This window comes from Chiloscyllium plagiosum, chromosome 1 (assembly GCF_004010195.1).
Source record: "Chiloscyllium plagiosum isolate BGI_BamShark_2017 chromosome 1, ASM401019v2, whole genome shotgun sequence".
Taxonomy (NCBI): domain Eukaryota; kingdom Metazoa; phylum Chordata; class Chondrichthyes; order Orectolobiformes; family Hemiscylliidae; genus Chiloscyllium; species Chiloscyllium plagiosum.
The window spans coordinates 144,864,410-144,891,984 of NC_057710.1; the positions used below are offsets into that span (position 1 = coordinate 144,864,410).

Below are 27,575 nucleotides of genomic sequence, written 5' to 3' on the forward strand. Positions count from 1 at the left end.
TCTTTTGGAGGTTGGCCAATCTATAGCATTCTGTCACGTTTGAGTCACATACACACAGTTCTCATGGAATTCTGCATAACTCAATGAAGAGTGCAGAGCAGCACAGGCATATCTAAATATGAAGTGTCAACCTGACAAAGCTACAAAACAAGACCTTCTGTCTCTTAAGTGTTGTAACTATACCTGCATCCATCACTTGGTCTGGAAGTTTATTCTACATACAAACCACTCTGTATAACAAAAAATTGTCCCTCACGTTCTTTTAAAATCTTTCTCCTTTCACCTTAAAAATATGAACGACAGAACACCAAGTTCTAGTCCAACCGGTTTATTTGGAAGTACAAGATTTTGGAGCGCTGCTGCTGCTTTGTCAGGCAGCTAATGGGGCAGGATGATCGGACACAGGATATATAGTAAAAGATCAAAGTGTCATACAATTGATGGAATGCTTTTTTTGGAGCAAGGTGGCACCAGATATGGTCAACTCCTTGCGAGCTCCTGTGTGCAGATCTAAGTTTTCTATTTCCTACAATCGTTCTACACTCTTTAAATTTAACAGACTGTACCTGTGTTTTGGCTTTTACCACTGTTCACCTTATCTATGCTACTTAACTCTGTGATCTGCCTGTATTACTTGCAAGACAAAGCTTTTCACTGTGCCTTGGTACATGTGACAATAAATGCAATGCATCGAACAAACCTAGGTTGCCGTTATGTCTTTAATCACTTAGAATACCTTCAATGCATTGTCTGAGCTGAGATGCCGCCTTTTTTAAAAATAAAACCTTAAGTTATCTCAGGAATGTGACTTGAAAGCAGTTTTGGGATTTATATATTAACGAATCGAAGTCTGCATTCCCATTCTAAGTGATTAAAGAGTTAACAAACAGCTAAGTTTGTTCAATACATCACATCTGTTCTATGACACCTGTGATTTTTGCCAGAAATTCTGTATCCTATGATCCTGCCCCACTAGTTACCTGATGAAGGAGCTGTAATCTGAAAGCTAGTACTTCCAAACAAACCTGTTGGTCTATAACCAGGTGCTGTGTGATTTTTAACTTTGTCCACCCCAGCCCAACACCGGCACCTCCAAATCTTAAAAATACGTCCATAGTCCTGAAATCCGCCACTCTACAGAAAAGACACCTACCATTATCTGTACGCCTCATGATTTTATGAACCTCAATGCTCCAGTGAAAAAAAGTCCCAGTTTATTTAACTTCTCCTCATAACTCAAACCCAACATACCCAGCAACATCTTGGTAAATCCTTTCTGAACCCTCTTTATTTTAATAATATCCACCCAATAACAGGATGATCAGAACTGAACAAAGTACTTCAGGTGAGGTCTCATCAATGCTTTGCACAACTTCATGTCCCAACTCCTATACTCAAAGGTCTGAACAATGAAGGCAAGAATGCTAAATGCCTTCTTATTTATCCTATCAATGATGAAATTATGTTCCTGAATCCTGAGGTCTCTCGGTTCTACAACACTATCCAAGGTCCTACTTTCAACTGTATAAGTTCTGTCCTTCTTTGTTTTATCAAAGTGCAGTACCTCATACTTATCCAAATTAAACTCCATCTGCCACTTTTCAGTCTATTGACCCAACTGATCAAGATCTCTTTGTAACCTTAGAAATCCTTCATTGCCTTGACTACCCACCAATCATGGTGTCATCATCAAACTTCCTAACCATGCCTTCTATATTCTCAACTAAATCATTTTATATAAATGACGACCAATAGAGGGCCCAGTACCTGTGGAACACTGGTAGTCTCAGGTCTCCAATCTCAAAAAAAACCCCACCATCACTTACTGTCTCTTGCCGTTAAGCCAATTTTCTATCCAATTGGCAAGCTCACCCTGAATCTCATCTGATCTAACTATGGCCTGCACATCGAGTCAGGAACAGAGGTGGACAATTAAAAACTCACACAAGCAACCCTTTTCTCTATAATAAGGGAGTCCAGCATACTCGTGCAAAATAAAAGATCTGATAACCCTCAACTCCACTTCACTACTTTATCTATATAAACCTGGATTCCCATACACATTAGAAATCTGTCTCTCAGCCTTGAATATAATTAGTAATGCAGCCTCAACAATTCTCTGGGATACGAATGCTATAGATTTATAATCCTCTAAGAGAAAAAAAAACAACCCTCATCTGACTCTCCCCTTACTTTGAGATTACGGCCTCTGGTCCTAGACTTCCCTACATGATGAAACAACCCCTCCACATCTATCCTGTCAAGTCAAGCATTGTGTATTTCAACAAGGTTTCACGCATTCTTCTCAACTCCAATGAGTACAAGCCTAACCTGCTAATTCCCTCCCTTACAAATATTTCCCTCCACACCTGGAATCTACTTCATGAACCTCCTGGTCTACAATGCCACTATATCTTTCTTTAGATAGGGCACCTAAAATTGTTCTCAGTATTTCTTCAGGTGGTGTCTGGTTAGTGACTTCTATAATTTTAGCAAGGTGTCCTGATTACTATCTTATTCAATAAGATCATGGCTGAGTTGTCTATTCCACATTCCCACCAACACCTGATAAGCAAGTTGACCAAAAGTTATGAAGAATCTAATGATATTTGTCTTAAAACTGAACCTGAGGGGCACCAGTATCCTTGGTGGGAGGTTTGCTAGTGCTCTTGGGGGGGGGGGTTTAAACTAACTCTGCAGGGGCATGGGAACCCAGACTGTAGTTTAGGGTGAAGAGAAAATGAGGTCTGCAGATGCTGGAGATCAGAGATGGAAATGTGTTGCTGGAGAAGCGCAGCAGGTCAGGCAGCATCTAGGGAACAGGAGAATCGACGTTGGCCCTCCTCCCTATCTTTTATCTTAGCCTGCTGGACAAACTTTCCTCATTCCTGAAGAAGGGCTAATGCCCGAAACGTCGATTCTCCTGTAGCTTTAGGGTGCTGTATTCTTCTATGTTCTATGTTCTATGTTCTATGTTCTAAAAGTTATTCAAACACTAATGTTCAACATTTTTTGAAGAAGTGAGTCTCAAAGACTTACCACCTTTTTGAAGTAAAATATTTTATCTTTCTTAAATGGAAAGCCCCTTACTTTTAAAGGGAATGTTTAGTTCCAGAGATACTCAAATATAAATTTATGTAAATGCCCATTTTAATCAGGTTAAGCACGTTATTCAGTGAAGTTTGAAATGTCTGAGGCACAGCCTTGTCAGGAGTCTTGGAATAGGAGATAATTTTAGATTAACAATATGAAAAAGCTGACAAGACTTCAGTGAAATTGTGTGTAAGTACAATTTGGCAAGTCAGTGAGCAGTTTTAAAATGGAGAAAAAGATGGATCAGTCACTGCGTATTCGAGGCCTACAGCACAGAAAAAGTCCCTTTACCCATTGCATCCGTGTGAGTCAAAAACCGCCATCTAAATATTCCAATCCCACATTCCAGCATTATCAATTATGATATTGATTCCTGTGTTATCCCACTAGTCACTGGCTGCCACTTAGGAAATGACCCGTTTATTCCTAATCTCTGTTACCTGTCTGCCAGCCAGTTCTATAGCCATTTCAGTTGAAAAGTATGGTGCTGGAAAAGCACAGCAGATCAGGCAGCATCTGAGGAGCAGGAGAATCGACGCTTTGAGCATTCCTGATGAAGAGGTCATGTTTGAAACATCGATTCTCCTGCTCCTCGGATGCTGCCTGACCGGTTGTACTTTTCAGCGCCACACTTTTCGACTCTGATCTTCAGCATCTGCAGTCCACACTTTCTCCTATAACCACTTCAGTTGACTACCTCAATCTCATGTGCTTTAATTTTACATGCTAATCTCTGAGGGAACCTTAATGAAAGCGTTTAGAAGGTAGAAGTAAATCTCATTGATTGGCTGCCCCTTATCAACTCAGTTATTAACGCAGCCAGTGAAACAGTGTCACCCACCCCAATAGCCACAGATGTACCGGTTTCTTCAGTCACTGTTACAGATGCGCAGAGGCCATGTCCCGCAGCGGCAGCATAACGAGCATGGGCCGGGCCGAATTCCAGAGCAGGGGAATCCCGAGTCCCGGAGTGGAATGTGGGATATCCCATGTCTTGAAGCGGTGCAAGGGAAATCCCAGTACAGCATGACTTACTTTATTGCTGCTGAGTGCCGGTGAGCAGCAGTCTAAGGGCTGGAGCAATGCAGGACAATTGTTGGGCTTGGGTCTGGCACCATATGCTGAGTTACTGCTATTTGGAATTTTTACCAGACGGTAATGTAAATCCTTTTGCACAATGTTATAACTACCTCACTTCTAATTCATTCTCAGACTCTGTAAGTAATGCTACTGCTTTCTTTTTAATCCACTTTTGTTTAACATTACGATATGTTTCTATTCTAAGATTTGCACCTTGGTACTTGTACTTAAGATGGCGCCAAAGAAGGCAGCCAGTGTAAAAGCTTTTCAGTGTACAGGTCATTCTGCTACAGCACGTGTTTTGTTAACACAAATTTGCTATAACCCGACTGGTGAATTGGAGACACTGTTTCTAAAGCATGAAGTTTTGCAGCGTATATTAACTATAATGTGATTCTGGCCTCATTAGTTTCAATAGTCCTGCTATTATGTGATTTTCTTGTAACAGGGGATTGAACAGGATAGGAGAAAGTGAGGGCTGCAGATGCTGGAGATCAGAGCTGAAAATGCGTTGCTGGAAAAGCGCAGCAGGTCAGGCAGCATCCAAGGAACAGGAGAATCGACGTTTCGGGCATGAGCCCGAAGAAGGGCTTTTCCAGCAACATATTTTCAGCATTGAACAGGGTAGAACTACCACATTACAGCAGAACTAACTGTAATTCTGTCCTGGAATAAAAGTGACAATATTGGTCATCCCAGTACCCAAGAAAACCCATACAGCATGCCTCAATGACCACTTACATCAGGTTCCTACTTATTGACTGCAGCTCCACCATCAACATTATAATTCCAAACAAGCTAATTATCAAACTCCAAGAACTCTGCTCCACCCTCTGCAACTGGATCCTCGACTTCCTGACTCACAGACAGCAATCAGTGAGAATAGACAACAGCCACATCAGCCCCTTACTATACTCCTTCTACACTCATGACTGTGTGGCCAAATTTTGCTCTTATTCCACCGACGAGTTCACTGACGATACCACCATTGTAGGTTTGATCTCAAATAATCACGATACAGAATACAGGAAAGAGATAGAGTACGTGCTGGCCTGGTGTAAAGATACCAATGATTCCCTCAATGTCAGTAAAAGGGAATGATTTGGAGATGCCGGTGTTGGACTGCGGTGTACAAAGTTAAAAATCACACAACACCAGGTTGTAGTCTATCACCTGATGAAGGAGCGTCGCTCCGAAAGCTAGTGTGCTTCCAATTAAACCTGTTGGACTATAACCTGGTGTTGTGTGATTTTTAACTTAGTCAAAGGGAAGACCTGGTCATTAACGTCAGGAAGCAAGGTGGAGGTCATGCCCCTATCTACATCAATGGAGTTGAGGCCGAGGTGGTTGACAGCGTCAAGTTCCTTGAAGGTACGATATTCAACAATTTGTGCTGGTTTACCCATATTGACACGACAGCTAAGAAAGCACAATACCACCTCTACTTCCTCAGGAGGCTTAGAAATTTCAGCACACCTGTAAAAACTCTCTCCAATTTATTCTAACTGGATGTATCATGGCTTGATATGCAACAGCTTTGCCTTGGACTGTAAGAAACTACAGAGAGTTGTGAACACAGCCCAGTCCACCATGCAAGCCAACCTTCCATCCATTGACTCCAATTATACTTCTTGCTGCCTTGGAAAGGCATCTAATATAATTAAAGACCTCTCCCACCCCACTTAAAATCTCTACCAAGCCCTTCCATCAGGCAGAAGGTACAAAGGTGTAAACACTTGAACCAACAGATTCAAGAACAGCTTCTTCCCTGTTGTTATTAGAATTCTGAACGGACCTCCCAGACTTTACATTTAACGTTGATTTCGCTGTTTGTGCATGTTCTCAACAGCAGTAACACTTCACTCTGTTCTATTACCCCTATGTATTTTGTATGATGTAATCTGCCTGTACTGCATGCAAAACAAAAACTTTTCACGTACCTAGATACATGACCGTAATGAATTAAATCAAATCAATCTTTACTTGTTAATGTTTTCCACATAGAAAGTAAATTGACAGAAAGGAACAAAAAATTGGATTAAAACCAAAAACATAAAACAGAACTCTGGATGCTGAAGATCTCAAACAAACAAAAACTGGAATTGATGGAGAAACCCAAAAGGCGTGGCAGCTTCTGTGGAGAGGGAAAGTGTTAAATGTTTGCCCTTGTGTGAAGAGGATGAGAACTCCTTGATAGTTTCTACTGTGTTTCTTAAAAGCAGCAACGTAAATTACCAGAAACAAATTAGGTAAACAGGTACATAAAATATGAGATAAGACAGATTGATTCCATTATAGCTACTTGAAGCAGTCAGAAGAATTATTGGCAATAAATCACATTCTGAACGCTTCTAGTGGGCGGCATGGTGGCACAGTGGTTAGCACTGCTGTCTCACAGCGCTAGAGACCCGGGTTCAATTCCCACCTCAGGCAACTGACTGTGTGGAGTTTGCACGTTCTCTGCGTGGGTTTCCTCCAGGTGCTCCGGTTTCCTCCCACAGTCCAAAGATGTGCAGGTCAGGTGAATTGGCCATGCCCATAGTGTTAGGTAAGGGGTAAATGTAGGGGAATGGGTGGGTTGCGCTTTGGCAGGGCGGTGTGGACTTGTTGGGCCAAAGGGCCTGTTTCCACACTGTAAGTAATCTAAAGTTATATTTCAAGCTCCAAACAAGAGGTGACTATTCACTCCTGATAAGCATAAATCTGTCAGGCCATAGATCAGATTACACTCCTGCTTGTTGTATGAACAATCTCTGACAGCAAACACAGGTACTACACTAGAAATACATCCACTTAATAGCAAGGAAAATGCATATAATACTTTAAACCCAACCCCAAAACACAGACTACTCTTGGTGAATGGTCGCACAGGATGGATTATTTAGTTTCAGACAGCAGACTGCTGATACATAACTTCCTGGAGTAAGTCCCATGGGAAGCTGGTACATTTCCAATTTTACATTTCTAATAGGAGAACAAAACAATGAAGAGAATAAATGTGAGATGACAACATTTATTTCTCAACCCAGGTCTCACAATCTTGCAGTTGCCAACATTAAATGTAATTTTCAACATTCACTGTTCCACACTATATAGATTTCTTTCTGTTCGTCTGTCTACTTATTTGTTGCTTCTAATCCTCCTCCAATTTAGTGTCAACTACAACCTGCTTTGTTTCTATACTTAGCTCTTCAAAACAACAATACATGATAATTTATCCTTATGTGGTGCCTAGCTAATGTCAACAGATATCTACTCACAGCCACCCTTTGCAACTTACATGCAAACACAATTCCCCAAAATGTCATTCTCTTAAGTCATAACAATTGATCTTTATCTCACAAAGGAAACAATTCTGTAGCAGACATGTTACAGGTCTAATACTCCAGGGCAGGTGATAGCCAAGTAGTAGTATTGCTACACTATTAATCCAGAAATTCAGTTAATGTTCTGGGGGCTAGGGTTCAAATCCTGCCATGGCAGATGGTGGAATTTCTCTGTAGCAGTCATGTTACAGGCCTAATACTCCAGGGAAATGATGGACAAGTAATATTATTGCTACACTATTATTCCAGAAATTCAGATAATGTTCTGGGGACTAGGTTTTGAATCTGACCATAGCAGATGGTGGAATTTAAATTCAATTCAGAATATCTGGAAATAAGAACCTGCTCCTGACTGTGAAATCATTCCCAATTGCTGGAAAAGCCCATCTGGCCTACTAATGTCCTTCAGAGACTCACTTGCTATCCTCATCTGCTCGAGCCGACATGTCAAGCTAGACCCATAGCAATGTGGTTAATTCCACACTGTACTCTGAAATAGCTAGTGAGCTCCTCAGTTGTATCAATCACTATAAAGTCTCAACAAAGACATTAAACCAGATAGACAAGCTGATGTCGACCTAGGCATTGGAAAAGACAACAGCAGATTCGCCCCATTTAGCCAAGTCCTCCATAGGACAGCTGTCTTATAGATTAGTCAAGCAATAAACTGACACAGAAATACTCATGACTATGTCCCAGAGACTAGGATGATCATTCCTGGAAAGGTCCTGCTAGGACAAACCTGGAAGAGGTAGCAGCATAGTGGTATACAGTTGATTGCCCTCAAACCCCTCAACAGTGATTCCAGACCCCCTTCAGATCAAACTTGAACAAGGAAACCCATTCTGGTTACCGTATACTGTCCCTCTCTCAGATGATGAAAGAGTACTCCTCCACTTGGTTGCAGATATTGAAATCTATAAGTATCTTCAATATCTACAGCTGAAAATGTGTTGCTGGAAAAGGGCAGCAGGTCAGGCAGCATCCAGGGAACAGGAGAATCGACGTTTCGGGCATAAGCCCTTCTTCAGGAAGCCCTTCTCCTGTTCCCTGGATGCTGCCTGACCTGCTGCGCTTTTCCAGCAACACATTTTCAGCTCTGATCTCCAGCATCTGCAGACCTCACTTTCTCCTCAATATCTACAACCAAGAGTGGCTTGGCAGCACTACTGATCAAGCTAGTTGAGTACGAAAGGACATCACTGCTAGATTAGATCTGTAGCAGGTGGTGAGGGAACCAACAAGAGGGAAAAATATACTTTATCTCATCCTTACCAATCTGCCTGCTGCAGATGCATTTGTCCATGGTAGCATCGGGAAGTGAGGCCACCCCACAGTCAGTGTAGAGACAAAGGCCTTTCAAATTGAAAATACCCTCTGAAGTGTTGTGTGGCACTGTTGCTGTACCATATAGGGCAGATTTTTAACAAACCTTACAACTGAAAATGTAACCTCATAGCCTGGAATATCCTCCACTCAACCATCATCATGAAACCTGGGGATCAAATCTGGTTCAATGGAGATTATAGGAGGTCATGCCAGGAGCAGAATAAGCAGCAAGAGAGGGGAAGAGCTAAGTGAGTTCTCAGCCAACAGATCAAATTAAAGTGATGCAGTCTGTCATATCCAGTCATGAACGGTAACAGGCAATTAAACAACTCACAGGAGGAGGAGGCTACAGAAAATCCCCAGCCTCTGATGAAAGAGCCCAACACATCAGTGCAACAGATAAGTCTGAAGGACACGCAGCAATCTTCAGCCAGAAGTGCTGAGTAGATGGCCCATCTTGGCCTCCTCCAGTGGTTCCCCGCATCACAGCTACCAGTCTTCAGCCAATTCAGTTCACTCCATATAACATCAAGAAAGGCTCTGGGCTCTTACAACATTCCAGCAATTGTCCTGAAGACCTCTGCTCCAGAATGTGCTACTGGTATTGCCAAGCTCTTCCAGTACAGGTACAACACTGGCTTCAACCCAGTGGAAAATTGTTCAGGGATATCCTGTACATAAACAGTCAGACAAATCCAACCCAGTCAATTATCACCTGGTCAGTTTACTTTTTAACATCAGTAAAGTGATGGAAGGTGTCAACAGCAGTGCTATCAAGCAGCCCCTGTTCAGCAATAACTTGATCAGTGTCGCCAGTTTGCGTTCTGCCAAAGACACTCAGCTTCTGAGCTCACTATCACCTTTTTTAAAGGGCTGACAACCAGAGGTGAGATGACAGTGACAGCCTTTGACATAAAGATTGCATTCATTCGAGTGTGGCATCAAGGAGTCCTGGCAAAAGTGGAATTAATGTATAGTGGGAGAAAACTCTCTGCTGGTTGGAGTCATACCTGGCACACAGGAATACGGTTGTGGTTGTAGGACGTCAGTCAACTCAGCTCCAGAACATCTCTGCAAGAGTTCCTCAGGACAGTATCCTAGGCCTAACCATCTTCAGCTGCTTCATCAATGACCTACCCTCCATCATACGGTCAGAAGTGGGGATATTCACTGATGATTACACAATGTTCTGCACTACTTGCAACTTCTCAGATGCTGAACCAGTCCATGTTCAAATGCAACAAAATCTGGACAATATTCAGGTTTGGGCTGACAAGTGTTACAATACAGGATAAACTCTCCTGCTTAATTTGAAACCAGCAACACAGAAAAGATTTATCCTGTGCAGTAACCAGTGAAAACTTGAGTGGCCAAGAACTATGTAAAGTAAAACTTAACAACTTTATTTCTTAAAGTATAACAAAGAAAAATTAACTAACCACTATTTACAATTTCTTTCTTTAATCTATCTTTTACCTTCCCTTCTATAATACGAGTCTGATAAAACTCTCAATTAAGATTTACAAAACAACAATTCTAACAAAGAATAATTAACTAACCACTATTTACAATTCCTTTCTTTAATCTATCTTTTACCTTCCCTTCTATAATACGAGTCTGATAAAACTCTCAATTAAGATTTACAAAACAACAATTCTTATCTCAAAACCAGGCAGCCATAGGTTTTTGGCTTTGGATCTTCCTGTGTCTCCTTGTTAGGAATTTCTGTGTCACAAGTTACTGATCAAAAAGGTACTTTCAAGAGAGATATTTTTTCAAGCAATTTGTTAAATGCTAGGACTTGCAGTTCTCCTCTCAACTGTTTAATATTTCCCCAGTCTTATACCCCAGAGCATCGGATTGGCTTTTAAGATTGCCAATATACTCAATTCAAATTTGATTGGAAATTGATACTTTCTCAGGGTTTAATTTAAACTGATTGGCCGAATTCAATTTGTTTTTGTTTCCAGGCAATGAACTAATCAAGTTGTTTGACTCAGTGTTACATTGTTGCATTGTTGAGAACACTTATTGCTGTGTCTGGTAGTTCTGCTGTTTTTAACTCTCTTAAAAGTACACTCACATCTTCATAACACAATTGGCAAGTAACATTTACACCACACAAATGCAGGCAATGACCATCTCCAATAAGAAACAATATAATTACCACCCCTTAACATTCAATAGTGTTACAAATATTCTTGGGATTACTATTGACCAGAAACTCATGGACCCACCACATAAACTCATGGACCCACCACATAAACTCATGGACCCACCACAGAAACTCATGGACCCACCACAGAAACTCATGGACCCACCACCGGTGTTTTTTTTCCCACCACAGAAACTCATGGACCCACCACAGAAACTCATGGACCCACCACAGAAACTCATGGACCCACCACAGAAACTCATGGACCCACCACCTTCTGACTCCTGGAGCCTATCATCTACAAGTCACAGGTCAAGAGTGTGATGAAATACTCTCCACTTGTTGGAGGGTACAGCTCCAATGACACTCAGGAAGTTTGCCAACATTCAGGACTAAACAGCCCACTTGATAGGCACGACATCCACAATATCCACTTCCTCTACCACCACACACTGGACCAGCAGTATGTACAATCTACAAGATATGCTGCAGAAATCGATCGAAAATTCTTAGACAGCACCTTTGAAACTCAAGATAACTTCCATCTAGAAGGACATGGGCAGCAAATAAATGAGAACATCACCACCTGCAACTTCCCTTCCAGGCTACGTAACTTCCTGACTTGGAAATATATCATCATCCCTTCATTGGCACTGAGTCAAAATCCTAGAATTACATCTCTTAACTTTATTGTGGGTCAGCCGACACAATGTGGACTGAAGCAGTTCAAGAAGGTAGCTGGCCACCATGTTCTCAAGAGCAACTAGGGACAAGCAATAAGTGCTAGCTGACTTGCAACGTTCACATCCCGTGAATTAATAAAAAATAACGGGTTGAAATATTATGGTGGCAATTTAAGAATTGAACTCTTTTATGAAAATCAGGCAATAAAATACTGATGTCAGTAAAGTAATTGGTTGGGTTGTTGTCAAAATTCAATCACCATATTCATTTCGCTTTGGGGGAAAAAGTTTCTTCATTCAGTTTGAACTTGAACTGGCTTTTATATCCAGGTTATCCACTGTCCCTTTTACACCATAACCTGCGACTCTCCTCACATGTTTGTTGTGAGACATTGTATCTTATGCTTTCCAGAAATCCAGAAATACCATGGTCATAAATATTACCTTCATCCATCTTGTCTGTTTCCACTTCAAAAGTTCCAAAATATTAACCACAATTTTCTCTTTAGAAAGCTATACTCTTCTTCCTCATCAATTTAGCTTTTATCCTTTGCCAGTGGGTTCTATCCCAAATAATTGGTCCCCCATTACTGAAGTTAAACAGGTCTGTAATTGCAGGCATTAGTTTACTATATTTTTGAACAAGGCCATATTGTTGGCAATCTTCCAATCTTCTGACACCTCAAAGGAGTCCAGGGAAGACTGAAATATTACGGCTAATGCCTCCATACTTTCTACCTCCACTTGCTTTAAAATCTTTGAGTGCATCTTATCCAGTCCTGGTGACTAATTGATTATAATTGCTGAGTGTTAGGACACAGAGAGTAATGATCAATGGATATATTTTGGGCTGAAGGAAGGTTTGTAGTTGAATTCCCCCCGAGTCGATATTGGCACCCTCATTTTCCTGATATCATAATCTAAATCTCGGTGTGCTGGAAACAATTTCAAAGTTTGCAGATGCCACAAAACATGAACGAATTGCAAAATGTGATGAGTTCAGTGTGGAAGTCTAAAAAAACAAGTTGGTGAAATGGATGGATTGGTGGCAGCAGAACTTCAATGCAGAGAAAGTGATGCATTTTGATCAAAAAGCAGTAAGCCAATATAAACTAAGGGGCTACAAGTCTAAAAGGGGTGGAGGAGCAGATGCACCTGGCTGTATATGTACACATATCACTGAAGATGACAGACAGAAGGAGAAAGCCGTAAATAAAGCAAACGGTGTTTCGGGCTTTATTAATAGGGGCATACCTTGCAAGAGCAAGGAGATGACGTTGAATCTGTATAAGACATGCATTATACCTCAGCTGCAGCATTGTATACAGTTGCACATGCCACATTGTTTGGTCCCAGAACCTCATCGGTGAGGGTGATGCAACATGAACTATGGTAGAGCGTGGATGGAGGTGGGATGGTGCCAGACAGTGACGACTCTTTGTTCCAGCAGTGGTGGGTGGCATGGTGAAGTATGGTTGCAGTGGTCTAATCGGTTTAGCAGCAGGGACTTAAGGAATCAGGGTGAGGAATGTGGATTCAAATCCATGTTTGAGTAATAAGCAGGAGTTGACCAAAGACCACCTCACTTTATTGTGTTAAGACTATAAGATGAACTTTAATGTTTTATTTTTCTGGCCCTATATTTTGTGTTTCACTTTATTTTCTGTGTTTTAAAATGGCACCGGACAGTGGCAATGCTAAACAACTCCTGTATTTTTGCTGTATTTATAAAAACAACATGGAACAATAAATTAAATCATATCAAATTATAGGCCTTCCACTACCCCAAAGGATCCAAAATTGGACTGCAAAGCTGACCCTTTGGCCATTTATTCATCAATGGAAAGAAAATTACTTTTGTCTTACTGTCACACATACAGTGCAGGTTTCTGACAAAAACAAAACTAAAAAATTACAGATGTTGGAAATCCGAAACAAAGACAAAAATTGCTGGAAAACCATAGCAGGTCTGGCAGTATCTATGGAAAGAATTCAGAGTGAATGCTCCCATTCCGGAGACACTTCTTCAGAATAGCTGCGGGTTTCTGGCCATCATTTGACTCTTGATGCGTGTGTCCAGAATGTTTCAGAATTTCCTCCAGTGACAAAAAGCTTCGCTCTTTGGGGCTCGGATTAACAGGAATATTTTTTGTGTTATTATGAGGAAGCGGAATTAGGGACAATTTTCTCTCTTCGTGCTGCTACAGACACATCTATCATGACTGCTCCTTGTGATGTTGATGCACGGTGAACTAATTTCCCTAACTATTCTTTTTAATTTTGGGAAAATCATATGGAGAGCTCAGGCTCCCCAATAGTACTGTGGGAAAGTTGTAAAATTGCCCTTAATATTTGAAGTAATTGCTTTTCATATTTCACTAGCAAGACAGCATTTACTACTCATTCCTGATTGTTCAAAGGGCACCAACTGTCAGCTACACAATGCAGGGTCAGAGATGCAAACATAGTAAACTAGTCAGGAATAATAGACCATTCCTATCATACGTTATTGAAACAATTGGGTACTTCCCAGCAATTAGGCAATTCATGGTCATTTTCTGGTATCAGTCCATAATTATTTTGTTTATTGAATTCAATTTCTTCAACTTGGCAGAATTTATCTATCAGAAATCTATTATTGTAACTAACAGTTTAGATCAATACAGCGAAATGTTATATTATTTTAATCCAACAACTGAAGTCCACAGCATAGGAGGTTGCGTTTGTGCTGGCTGTTTATTAGACCAAGTCAAATCTATTCACACTGCCCCGTACTTTCCTCACAAACTTGTATCTTCCTTTGCCTTCAATGTTTTTCTTTCAACCAAATGCCTCAATCATTTTTTTCAGTCATTTTACAAAGGGGTTTGTCATGATTGCCAGCAGACCTCAGAGAAGGCCTTTTCCAGAGCCAGATTTAGCTAAGGTCAGCCTCTGATACCAGTACAGGGGTTTGGAAAGGGTCAGATCGCCACTCAGGGTGAACAGAGTCAGGGTATTCTCCACATAAGAGGTGAGGAGTTGAAAGTTGGCTGTCTAACACTGTCTTTATTCTTTTTGCCCTACTGGGGGCTAGTTTCCTCCTGGAATGAGAGAGAAAGAGAGAGAGAGACAGGTTTTTAGGAAAGATGAAAGTGGGTGCACAGCAATTTCTTTTCACGTAGGTGGGAAGTGTCTTGAGTGAGTGATGAGGCAGCACAAAGGGCATGCAGGGTTAGTGTGGTCAAGTTGGAGTGAGCAAGTGGGGGAGATGTTGCAGGCATTGGTGACAGTGGTAGAGAATGAAGCTTGGTGGGAGGTGAGTACAAAAGGGGAGATGGACTGAGTTTGAGATAGTAGATAGAAGCTGGTGGCATGGCCTCATAGCACCAGGGTCCCAGGTTCGATTCCAGCCTCAGGTGACTGTCTGTGTGGAGTTTGCACGTTCTCCCCGTGTCTGTGTGGGTTTCTTCCGATTTCCTCCCACAGTCCAAAGATGTGCAGGTCAGGTGAATTGGCCATGCTAAATTGTCCATAGTGTTAGGTGCATCATTCAGAGGGGAATGGGACTGGGTGGGTTACTGTTCGGAGGGTCAGTGTGGACTTGTTGGGCCGAAGGGCCTATTTCTGCACTGTAGGGAATCTGATCACTTACACTTAGGGAGAAAGTCATTAAAATAAAACAAAAGAACTGTAGAAGTTGGAGATTTGAAACAAACACCCTGACAGGTCACTGGACTTGAAACATTAACTTGGTTTTCTCATCACAGATTCTTCAGAAATTTTGATTTTTGTGTGTTGGAGAAGATCAATGATCTGCACCGGACAATGCTCTGCATTTCTCTGTGAGACTTCATCTCCAAGAAGCAACCTTGGACCAGGACGGCATGAACTGGTATCCATTAGACCACGATTTATAGAAGCAGAATTAGCCCATTCAGACCATCGTGTCAGCTCCATTGTTCCATCATGGCTGGTTGTTTTCTAAACCTCATTCTCCTGCATTCTCCCTGTAACCCTTGATCCTCTTAGTAATCCTATTGCCTAGCCATCTCTGTCTTAAAGACACTCAATGACTTGGCCTCTACAGCCCTCGGCGGCAATGAGCTCCACAGATGCACTACCCTCTGGCTGAAGAAGCTCTTCGTCATCTCAGCTCTGAACGCTCCTCCCTTCGTTCTGAGACTACGTCCTTAGGTCCTAGTCTCTCCTATGAGTGGAAACATCTTCTCCATGATCATTTAACCGAGGCCTTTCAGTAATCTGTTTCAATGAGATGCCGCCTTGATCCTTTTAAACTCTGAGTTCAAAACTAGAGTCCTGAACTGCTCCTCATGTGACAAGTCCAACACTGTGGCCTCCAATGCTGGTTCAGTGAAAAGACAAAGTCTTGCCTCTGTATTACTAAATCCACCAGCACCTCCAGATGCCTGTCTGCAGAGCTGTGTATTGAATTCACCAGTCTCAGGCAGATGGAAGGAACATACAGGGCAGCTCCTGACCGACAGTGCTTGTCAGGTGCACAACAAGCTTTAAAGATGGCATTGCAGAATGGATGCCAGTGAAATCTGGGATGCTCTCTGATTGGCAATGACATTTAGGAAGATGGGACTAGAATCAGGTGTGAGGGAAACCAGAGAGAGCAGGGTGAGTAATTTATGAGGAGACAGTGAGATCTGCAGATGCTGGAGATTAGAGTTGAGAATGTGTTGCTGGACAAGCACAGCGGGCCAGGCAGCGTCCGAGGAGCAGGAGATTCAATGTTTCAGGCCAGAGCCCATACGTAGTTTATGAATCAAGTTTGGTAAGATGCAGCATAAAAACTTGGCCTGGCAACTGAAATCCCTCCAAAATACTCATTCAACTTTAACCTAGCCAAATAAAATGCAAGATGCAACCCCTAATCTCTGATTTGCTGATGTAGTCACAAGATTCATACAACGAATCCAGTTCAGTTTGTGGTCAATGGCAATGCTCAAGATGTTGATAGTGGGGTTTCAGTGATAGTATGGCCATTGAACATCAATGAGTTAGATGGTAGCCTTTTTCCACCAACATCCAAACACATATTGCTGTAGTTTTGTGTCATTTGTCCCTAAATCCAAATCATTGATACAGATTGTGAAGTGACAATGGCTAACGTAGTCTTATTGACCTCACAAAGTCCAGCTAAGCAACATTTGTGGGCTAGCGCCATAATTGGGAGAGCAACAGCCGAACAACAGCCTGACAGATATACCCATGACATCATATCCCAGAAAGCACTATCACCAGCTATGGGGATTTCCTGTTCCAGTGGCAAGGAAGACCCACAAAGGTCCATGGATTACAATTGAGAGGGAGTTGCCCTGAGAGCCCTCAGCAATGGCCCTGACTCCATGATATCTCACTGCATCATGTCAACATTGGCCATGAAAACTTCCTGCTGATAACTACATTCTGCACTGCTTTACCAAGCCCCTCCTTCATGCTGAATACCACTTGTAGGCAACACTGAGGATGGCAAAGGTGTAGAATAAATTCTTTATGGGGGACTTCATGTCCACCGTCAAGAGTGGTTCATCAGTACCACTGTCTACCGTGCTGATCAAGTCCACTGGGTTTGCAAAAGGGCTGAGCAAACCGACTACACAGAAAAATGCACTTGACCTTATTCTCACCAATCTGCTTGTCAGGTGACAGTGGTGTGGCTCTCATGTGGGAAACCTGAACACATTTGAATGCAGAAGCCAGGAGTATTGCAGCTTGTAACTCCCCAAAGGCCTGTCCATTATTTATAACAGACAAATCAGAGGGGTTATGGAACAATCTCCACTTGTACGTGACAGCACCTTCAACAACAGTCAAGAAGCTTCAGGATAAAGCAGTTGGCTCGATTAGCACCACATCCATAAGCATCCACTCCCTCCCCTTGGACAGCACCTTCCAAGATCACAACCACTTTCATCCAGAAGGGCAGCAGACATGTAGGAACATCACCTTCTGCAAATTCCCCTCCAAGCTACTCACCATTCCTGACTTGGGAAAATATCATTGTTCCTTCACTATCCCTAGGTCAAACTCCTGGCATTCTCTCCCTAACAGCACTGTGGATCTATAGACAGCAGACAGACAGCAGCAGCTCAAGAAGGCAGCTCACCACTACCTTCGCAAGAGCAACAAGGGATGGGCAATAAATGCTGGCCAGCCGGAGACACCCAAGTCCTACGAGTGAATAAAAAAAAATTCTGCCCTTTGTGTGAACAAATAAAAATTTTCCAAGGATTCAATTCACTTTAGTTGCATGTTATGTCATCTCAGAAATAACTGCATGAAAATTCCCATAAAATGAATTGTTTTGAGGTAGGGTTATTTTCATGTAATTTATTGTGATACTTTCAATGCAAATAATTGCAGCAGCTAGTTTGCACAATCAAAGATTCCCACAATAAATTCATATGTTCCTTCTTTTGTCTACTTGACAAAGAAAACTCTCTACTCCTCAATTCTGCTGTCAGACTTTTAATGACATTCTGACAGACAAAGTTTTGCTTTAATGACTTATTCATTAATGTTTCATAGTACTTCACACAACAGAAGACTGGCATGAAGTTCAGGTTAGCTGCTCCATTACCTCCGTTAGTGAGATTCAGAGTTTTTTCACTTTGAATGAAAACTTCATGCATTGCAGCATCCTTTCATATTCTTTGAAGCACTCAAAATCCGTGCTGATAAGGCCAATAATAAAATGTTTCCAAAAGTTTTACATACGTGTCTTTCTGGCTGAATCTTCCACGAAAAGTGATGAAATATCTTCATCCACTCCCGCATCATTTTTGGCAATGCAGGTGTAGGCACCAGTATCTTCATAGCGCACGTTACTAATGTGCACTCCACTCCCATTTGCTGCAAAATACAAATAAATATTTTATATGCTCCTTTTACTTAATTTTCAAACAAAATCAACATTTAGATTGAAAAGGAATACCAATATTTATATATTATATATTTCAGCAATGTTCCACTATAATTCAGATGGAATGAATTGTTTTGAGATAAAAATTACTGTGTTAATGTAACTAATTATAGCAGCTAGTTTACATAATCCAATATCCCACAGCCCAGAAGGTAAACTGCCAATTCATCTGTTCAGTTTTTCTGATAATTTTAGTGGTGGAACATTTGTTGCCAATAGCTCCAGGAGAAATTTCTGCTCTTCTCTCAACCCTGTCAGAGATTTTTGATGATCTTCTGTCACTCGGGGCATTGGTTTAATGACTTTGTTATTCATATCTCCCAGCATTTCACAAGATGTCGCATTAGCATAAAGTGTCAGTAACATGCTCGAGTCCTTGAGCTGGTTTGGACAAATACGTGGCAAACATTTGAATAAGTAATATCAAATAATCTAAGCTGACATTCTGGCACATTAAATGAACAAAAAAGATCCAACCAACCTGAACGATTAAAATCACTCATGACATGTTCATTTCTATTATAATTTTAAGAAGGACTATCACAGAATCACTGAAGTGTCACAGCACAAAGGGGGGCCTTTCAGTCTATCATGTCAGCACCAGCGATCCAATGAGCATTGTAAATTTGTTCCACTCTCCGGTTCACCTCCACAATACTTCTAGGCAGTGCATTCCATTCAAGTGAAACGTTTTTCTAAATCACATCGCTTTTGCTACTTTTGCAAACCACTTTAAGTCAGTGTACTCTCACTCTCGAGCACTTTACAAGTGGGGACAATTTATCCCTATCTATTCAGTCCAGACCTCTCATGATTTTGAAAACTTCCATTAGATATCACTTCTTATCTCCAGGGTGAATCTCTGCAGTCTATCCTCACAACTGATAATTTTCATCACTAGAACTATTTTAATCAATCTCTTCTACATTCTTCGAAATGCGTTCATATCCATTCTATAGAGTGGCACCAGGACGGTACAGAATACTCAGGTGAGTTTCAACAAATGTCTGGCATATTTTCAGCATTAGCTCCTTGCTGTTGTACTCCATGCCATTTTTCATAATACCCAGGATACCGTATATTTCATTAACTGTTCTCGGCCACCTCCAATCATTTCTGCACATATTATCGGTTCCCTCTGCTCTTGCATCCCCATCAGTATTGTATTTCCCAATTTATATCACCTAGCCAGGTTCTCCAGACCAAAATTCATCATGCACTGAATTTCATCTGTTACTATTAATTTGTCAATGTGCTTTTGAGGTTCCATGCTACCCTTCTCACAGGTTACAATGCTTTCTAATTTTCTATCATCCACAATTTTGAAATTGTCTCATATATTAAGATTTAGTTCATTAATATATATCAGGAAAATCAAGGATATCAATACTGACCCTTGGGGTACTTCACTGCTAACCTTTCCACAGTCCAAAAACCACCCACTGACCACTGTCAACAGATGTGAAGCTGGAAGAGCACAGCAGATCAGAGGAGCAGGAAATTCAATATTTTGGGCTGAAAGCCTTTGTCAGGACTGGGGAAAGGGAGGGGAGCTCACAAGTAAATGGGGGGTTGGTGCTGGGGGTAGGGTAGGTGGGATAGTAATAGGTAGATGCAGATAGAGGGTTGTTGTGATTAATCAGTGGGAAGGGTGGAGTGGAGAGGTGAGTAGGAAGATGGACAGGTTAGGTCAGCTCAGCGAGGTGAGTAGGAGGGGGAGGGCCAGACATGGGACAACGCCAGGGATGGAGGGATTCTGAAGCTGGTGAAGTCGATATTGAAGCCATTAGGCTGTAAGCCACTCAGGCAAAAGATGAGGTGCTGTTCCTCCAGTTTATGTTTAGCCTCACTCTGACAGTGGAGGAGGCCAGAGATGAACATGTCACCAGGACAGTGGGAAAGGGAATTAAAATTGATAGCAACTGGAAGGTCAGGTTGGTTGATTCATGCAGAGCACAGATGCTCCTCAAACTTGTCCCTGCGCCTGCGTTTGGTCTCCCTGATATAGAGGAAACCACATCGGGAGTAATGGATACAATCGATCAGGTTGGATGCAGTGCAGGTAAATCTCTGTTGAATCTGGAAGAATTGTTTGGAGCCTTGGACAGAGGTGAGGGTGAAGATGTAGGGGCAGGTGTTGCACTGCCTGGGGCTACAGGGGAACTTTCCAGATGTGGTGGAGAGATTGGTGGGGAACGTGGAGTTGATGAGGAAGTTGTAGAGTCAACAGTCATGTGGAAAGTGGACGGGGTGGGGAAGGAATATCTTTTGGGTGGTGGGATCTGATTGTAGGTGGCAGAAATATCAGAGGGGAGGTTGGTGGGGTGGTATGGGAGGACTAAAGGGACTTTATCTTTATTGTTTCTGGAGGGAGGGGATTTGAGGGCAGCAGCTCGGGGACTGGAAGAGAAGTGGTTGAGGGCATCCTTAATTGCCAAGAAGGGGAAACTAGGGTCCTTAAAGTGGGTGGATATCTGGGATGTTTTGGAGTGGAATGCCTCACCTGGGAGCAGATCCGGTGGAGGTGGAGGAATTGAGAGTAAGGGATAGCATTTTTACAGGATGGTGGTGAGAGGAGGTATTTGTGGGAGACAGTTGGTTTGAATTGGATGTGAGTGATGAATCGGTTCCCAGAGATGGAGACAGAGAGATCCAGGAAGGGGAGAGAGGAGTCAGAAATGATCCAGGTGAATTTGAAGATGGGGTGGAAGCTGTTAGCAAAACTGATGAACTTCTCAAGCTTCTTGCAGGAGCACAAGGCAGCACTAATACAGTCATCAATATAATAAAGAGGTGAGGGGTGGTGTCGGCGTGCTTGTGGAAGAGCGACTGTTCAGTGAATCTTACTGAGAGGGAGGCATGCAAAATCCATGGCTATCCCTTTCGTTTGTAGGAAGTGGGAAGAGTCAAAGGAAACATTGTTGAGTGTGAGGACAAGTTCTGCCAAGTGAATGTGTCAGTGGAGAGGGACTGATTGGGCCTGCGGGAGAGGAAGAAGCCGTCTATGCGGGGGATACAGGTGTAAAGGGCCTGTATGTCCATGTTGATGATGAGGTGTTGGGGCCCAGGGAATTGAAAGTTTTGGTAGAGGGTGTGGGTTGTGTCATGAATGTAGGTAGAGAGTTCCTGGACCAAATAGGAACTAATGGAGTAGAAGTAGGAGGAGATGGGCTCAGTGGGGCAGGAGCAGGCAGAGACAATGGGTTGACCAGCAGAGTCGGATTTATGGATTTTGGGTAGGAGGTAGAAACCGGTGATGTGGAATTGGGGAATTATCAGGTTGGCAGCTGTGGATAGGAGGGTTCATGAATTGATGATGTTGTTGATGGTTGGTGGGTGAAGGCTTGGTGATCAATGGTGGGGTCATAATCAAGGAGATGGTCGGAAGAGGTGTCAGAGAGTTAGCATCTGGCCTTACCAATGCCATACTACCACCGTGCTGTCCTTAGCAACAGATTTAATAGTGAGGTTGTGGTTGGAGCGAAGGGAGTGCAAGGCTGCGCATTCCAATGGGGAGAGATTGGAGTAAGTGAGATGGGCAAGGACACCCAAGTGATTGATGTCGCAGTGGCAGTTTGCGTTGAACAAGTCAAGGGAATGTCAGAGGCTGGGAGAGTATGTCGAGGAGGATGAACATTGCCTGAGGCTGGGGAAAGGTCATTAGAGGGTAGGTTGGATTCTCGTTCAAAGAAATAGATGTGGAAATAGAGGCAATAGGCAATATGCAAAAGAGTTTGACATCATGACATGCGCGGACTTTGGTCACGTGTAGGTAGAGGGGAATAAAGGTGAACCCTTTGCTGAGGACTGACCGGTTAGCCTCAGTGAGGGAGAGGTCCAGCGGGATGGTGAATACCGGCATGGCTGTGGCCTGGGGCTGGGGCTGAGTGTTGAGTTGGGGCCAGGAGCGAGATTGGAAACTTCATCATGAGTGGAGGGATATGCTGGAATGGTGACTTGGGCGGAAGCTGAAGAAACCCAGTAGTCAATAATGTCTGTAGTCACGTGGTGTCCGGTGTCAGTGGAAACAGCAGTCAGGTGGTCTTCTACACCAGTGGAAGCAGCAGTCACCCATTGACCATGACTCTACTTTCCGACACTCAGCCAATGTTGTATCCACATTGCTACTGGTCATTTTATTCCATGAGCTGTAATCTTTCTCACAGATCTGTTGTGTCATCATTGGCAATAACTTGCTAATGAATATGATTTTCTGTGTAGGAAATTCCGTGTGAAGCTTCATGGATTATGTTGGTCCCTGCATGGTTGATTAGCCCAATCTTACAGCCACATTTCCCACCACAGATTTAGTAGGTGTTTCTTTGAAGTAGAATTGGTCCTTGGCCTGAGATTCCTCTCTCAGATTCCTTTTGTGTAATTCCTCTTGCTGACAGGGGTTCTCAGAGAATTGTTTCCCTTCTACAGAAGCTTCCTCTGAGTTAGTTTCTTCTGACTGAGTGTCTTCCAGGTGTTGATGTCTTGTATTGCATTTCTTGAGAGAAATCTTCACAGAAAGTTTGAAATGCAGACTATTGAAAAGCATTGTATCAAATGCCTTTTGAAAGTTTACATTAACCACATCAACAACATTATCCTCTTTGAACTTTCCCATTACCTCTTCCGAGTATTCAAGCAAGTGGGTGGCATGGTGGCTCAGTGGTTAGCACTGTTGCCTCACACTGCCAGGGACCTGGGTTTGATCCTAGCTTTGGGTGATTGTCTGTGTGGAGTTTGCATGTTCTCCCTGTGTCTGCGTGGGTTTCCTCCCACAATCCAAAAAGATGTGCAGGACAGGTGAATTGGCCATGCTAAATTATCAAGTCAGGAGTGAATATAGGGTAGGGGGGTGGGTTGCTCTTCAGAGGGTCAGTGTGGACTTGTTGGGCCGAAGGTCCTGTTTCCATACTGTAGGGAATCTAATCTAATTTACTTTTTAAAAAAGTTAGTTAAACAAGATTTTTCATTCAGAGACTGTGCTGGGTTTTTCTTAAACAACCCATTTTTCTTTCATATTTTGACTAATTCTGTCCTGAATAAATGTTCCTTGGAGCTTTTTTGCAGGTGACATTAAGCTGACTGATTGGTAACTACTGGGCTTAAGATTAGAGAGGTGCTGGAAAAGCACAGCAGGTCAGGCAGCATCCGAGGAGCAGGAAAATCGACGTTTCCGGCAAAAGCCCTTCATCAGGAATCTTGATGAGCATTCCTGATGAAGGACTTTTGCCTGAAACATCGATTTTCCTGCTCCTCAGATGCTGCCTGACCTTCCAAGCTTTTCCAGCACCACTCTAATCTTGACGCTAATCTCCAGCATCTGCAGTACCTACTTCTGCCTAACTACTGGCTTATCCTAACAATCTTTTATGAACAAGAATGTGCAGTTGCAATTCTCCAGTCCTCTACTACCTCCCTTAAGTCTGAAGAAGGACTGACATATTATGGCCAGTCCCCCTATAAATTTCACTTTTATTTCCTTCAGATCCTTGGATGCTTTTCATTCGTACAGTATCTGGCAAATGTGAGCTTCGATAGCCTACTTAACACTTCCTCTTAGCGATTTTGAGCTCTTTTAGTGACAGAGCTTTTTGGTTCCTACTCATCCTTTCACCACCTTTTTGCTATAGATGCGCCTGTCAAAGACTTTGGGTTTCCCCTTTACCTGGGCTGCCAATCTTTTCTCATAATCTCTCTTTGCTTCTCTGATATACAGGTTTACCTCCTCTGAATAATCTGCATTTCTCTTGGTTCCCAATTGTATTTTCTACCTGACACTTGTAATTTATTTTACCTATTTATCTTAATTTCTATCTTCTTCTCCATCCGGGGAGTTTTAGTTCGGTTTGACTACCTGTTCCAATTTGTGGCAATATGCCTTTTCTCTATTTGAATGAGTCCCTCTTTCAAAGTCACCCACTGACTAATAAAAGTATTTAAACATTTTGAAGGGACAAACTACAGTAATAGAAATATTTAAACATTTTGAAGGAATAGGGTATGAGAATAGTGGACAAAATGCCACGAAATGTTGTGTGTGAAGTTAAAACAATTTTCTGCCAATTATTATAAACTCAAACATTAAGCATAATGGTTTTCCTTTTACCAGCATAAACAGAAGAATACATAATCCAAAATATGTCACTCTTCTCTTTCTGTTCCACTATACCTCTATTTAGAAGTCAATTGGGTGGTCCAGTAAGTAAGCAGGGAATTGAATGTGTTTGCTCTGAACATTCATGATTGGTTTCAAAGGCTCTTACCTGAGAGGGATCTAGAGCATGTGGTCCCTTGCATGTCTCCAACAAGAGATCCAGACTCAGAAATTGGCCTCAATTTTCAAAATAGTATCAATTCTAAACTAATTATTTTGTTGAAGTCTCAATAGCAAGGAGGCACACTTTTAAGGGGAAAGGCATCAGGTTAGAGTGGTCGTGAGTAAGACGTTTTTCACCCAGAGGTAGTGATCTGGGATAGAGTCATAGAGTCATGCAACATGGAAACAGATCCTTCGGTGCAACCAATCCACACCAACCATGTTCTCAAACTAAACTAACTCCACCTGCCTCCGATTCGTCCATATTCCTCCAAATCTTTCCTATTCATGAACCTGTTCAAATGCCTTATAAATGTCTATTTTTTATATATCTCAAACCCTGCATTACTGGTGTTAGAGCTGTCCATATTTGAGAGACACAAAATGTATGACAAAGTGATTAAAACAGAATTAAAAGCCTTCTCCAGCATTTAGACACAAAATGGCAGACAAATGATTTAAGCAGAATTAAAAGTCTGCTCCATTTTTTAACTATCTTTCAGAAGGGATTATTCCGAGGCAAATGCAGTACTGCATGAACTACAGGTGTAAGGAGTGTTGGTAGAGACAGTCTTCATAAGAAATGTTCAAGAACAGACATTCTGAAAATTTGTTCCAAACATTGAAATAAAGAGGTAAACTTCTGCTATAACAAACACAGATGAACTAGTGGTGTTACGGCTCCATAAAAAACTAAGAGATCAAACAAGTTCATGAAACTATGACAAGTGATCGATTCCAGCCTCATTAATCAAAGGATGTTGTCCCATTAAGTAAAAAAGCATCAGTCAAAGTAAGGACAATAAATCTCAATCCCAAAGACAGTCAGCCGAACTCATCATGCAGCTGTGAAAATGGCAATAAAGTTATTTTGCAGTAGTTAGGTTATTTATTTATTTACTTTTTAAAAACATTATTCACAATATTAAGAAATAGGGTCTAGTTAAAGATTCTTCAGATAATCACAGAGATAGATTCCAATTTAATTACAGATACATATATTCCACAACCACACTTTGAAAGCTAGTGCTTTAAAATAAATTTATAGGATTCTAAGAAAGATCTCAAGGCCTGGAGTTTATAATATCTGTTAAATACCACGAGATCAGGGGAACCTCTGGCTGTCCAAAGGAATGTACGGCGTTGATTAGACAGAGTTGGATGCCTGGAATAGGAGGAAGGGCAGAGTAACAACACTGTGTCTGATTACAGTAATACAAAATGTATAAAATATTGCATCCTTTGATTAATGAGGCTGGAATCGATCACTTGTCATAGTTTCATGAACTTGTTTGATCTCTTAGTTTTTTATGGAGCCGTAACACCACTAGTTCATCTGTGTTTGTTATAGCAGAAGTTTACCTCTTTATTTCAATGTTTGGAACAAATTTTCAGAATGTCTGTTCTTGAACATTTCTTATGAAGACTGTCTCTACCAACACCATAAAATCCAGAGTGTCATTGATCTCTCTTCCAATATGAGCTAAAGGTTAAGGGAACAACTGTGTTTTCATATTGAGACCAGACTTGTAGGGGGTTATGGGGGGGAGGGACAGGGGTCTTTGGCCCTCTCCCTGCACAAACCGGTGACTGTTTGAATATAAATAAAAACTGCCAAAGTGCCTAAATTCTGTCTGCCACCTGAATCTTTGTCCTTGGATGGGGGGGAGGTTTGGTCCTACAACTTATCATATCCTGATAGATCTTTTCTGAATCATCCCCAGCATAATAATGCCCTTTGTATAACTGGGCAACCAAAACTGCATACAATACTCCAGTACAGACCTCATTAATGTCCTTTACAATCTCAACATGAGATTTCAACTCTTAACTCAATGTTTCAGCAATGAAGGCAAGCATGCTAAACGCCTTAACCATCTTGTCTTCATGTGATGCAAATTTCAAAGAATTATGCACCTGAAACCCTAGGTCTCCCTGTTCTCCAACATGACCCAGAACCCTACCATTAATTGTATAAATCCTGCCCTTTTTTGTATTACCAAACTGCAATCCAAATTAAACACCATCTACCACTCCTCAGCCAGTGTTTGTTGAGGTGGGCAATCTTATAACTCTTAAAAAGTGCCTAGATGAGCATTGAAATATCATAACATTTAAGGTCACGGGTTCAGTGCTGGAAAGTCAGACTAATGTAGCTTTAGCATTTTTTGTGATTATAGATTTCAAGTGCCTTATCTACATTGCATGATTCTAGAAGAGACATATGACTAGATTAGATTACTTATAGTGTGGAAACAGGCCCTTCGGCCCAACAAGTCCACACCGACCTGCCACCCACACAGACAGACAGACCCTACAACTAACACTACGTGCAATTTAGCATGGCCAATTCACCTAACCACTGTGCCACCGTGCCGGACAATGCTTATACATGTTGTTCAATTATACATTGTTCTTTTGGGTATAGGATAAGCCAAAGGGAGCAGAATTTAATGCTTCGACCCAATATGGTTTGTATTATGTCCAAAAGATTCCAATAGCGGCAGGGACAGTCACCAAAATGATCTTAATTAGCTATCCTGATGCAATGGAGTTAACATGGGAGGATACTGGCTGACATAGTTAACAGTTTAAATGCGAGGTTTGTATCTCCAAGCAATTTCAGATCTCATATTCTTTCAGCATATTCTTCTCTTAGATTTTT

At 41.8% G+C, this 27,575-nt stretch overlaps 1 protein-coding gene across 3 annotated transcripts in view; it reads right to left on the reverse strand.

Moving 5' to 3' along the window:
• fstl5 (follistatin-like 5) overlaps nucleotides 1-27,575 on the reverse strand; it is a 534,185-nt gene that overhangs the window by 59,715 nt on the left and 446,895 nt on the right. For all 3 annotated transcript variants that reach the window (XM_043698761.1, XM_043698740.1, XM_043698750.1), the window contains exon 10: nucleotides 18,396-18,530. In XM_043698761.1, coding sequence (XP_043554696.1) covers nucleotides 18,396-18,530 — 135 coding nt within the window. The remainder of the gene's footprint in view (nucleotides 1-18,395; nucleotides 18,531-27,575) is intronic.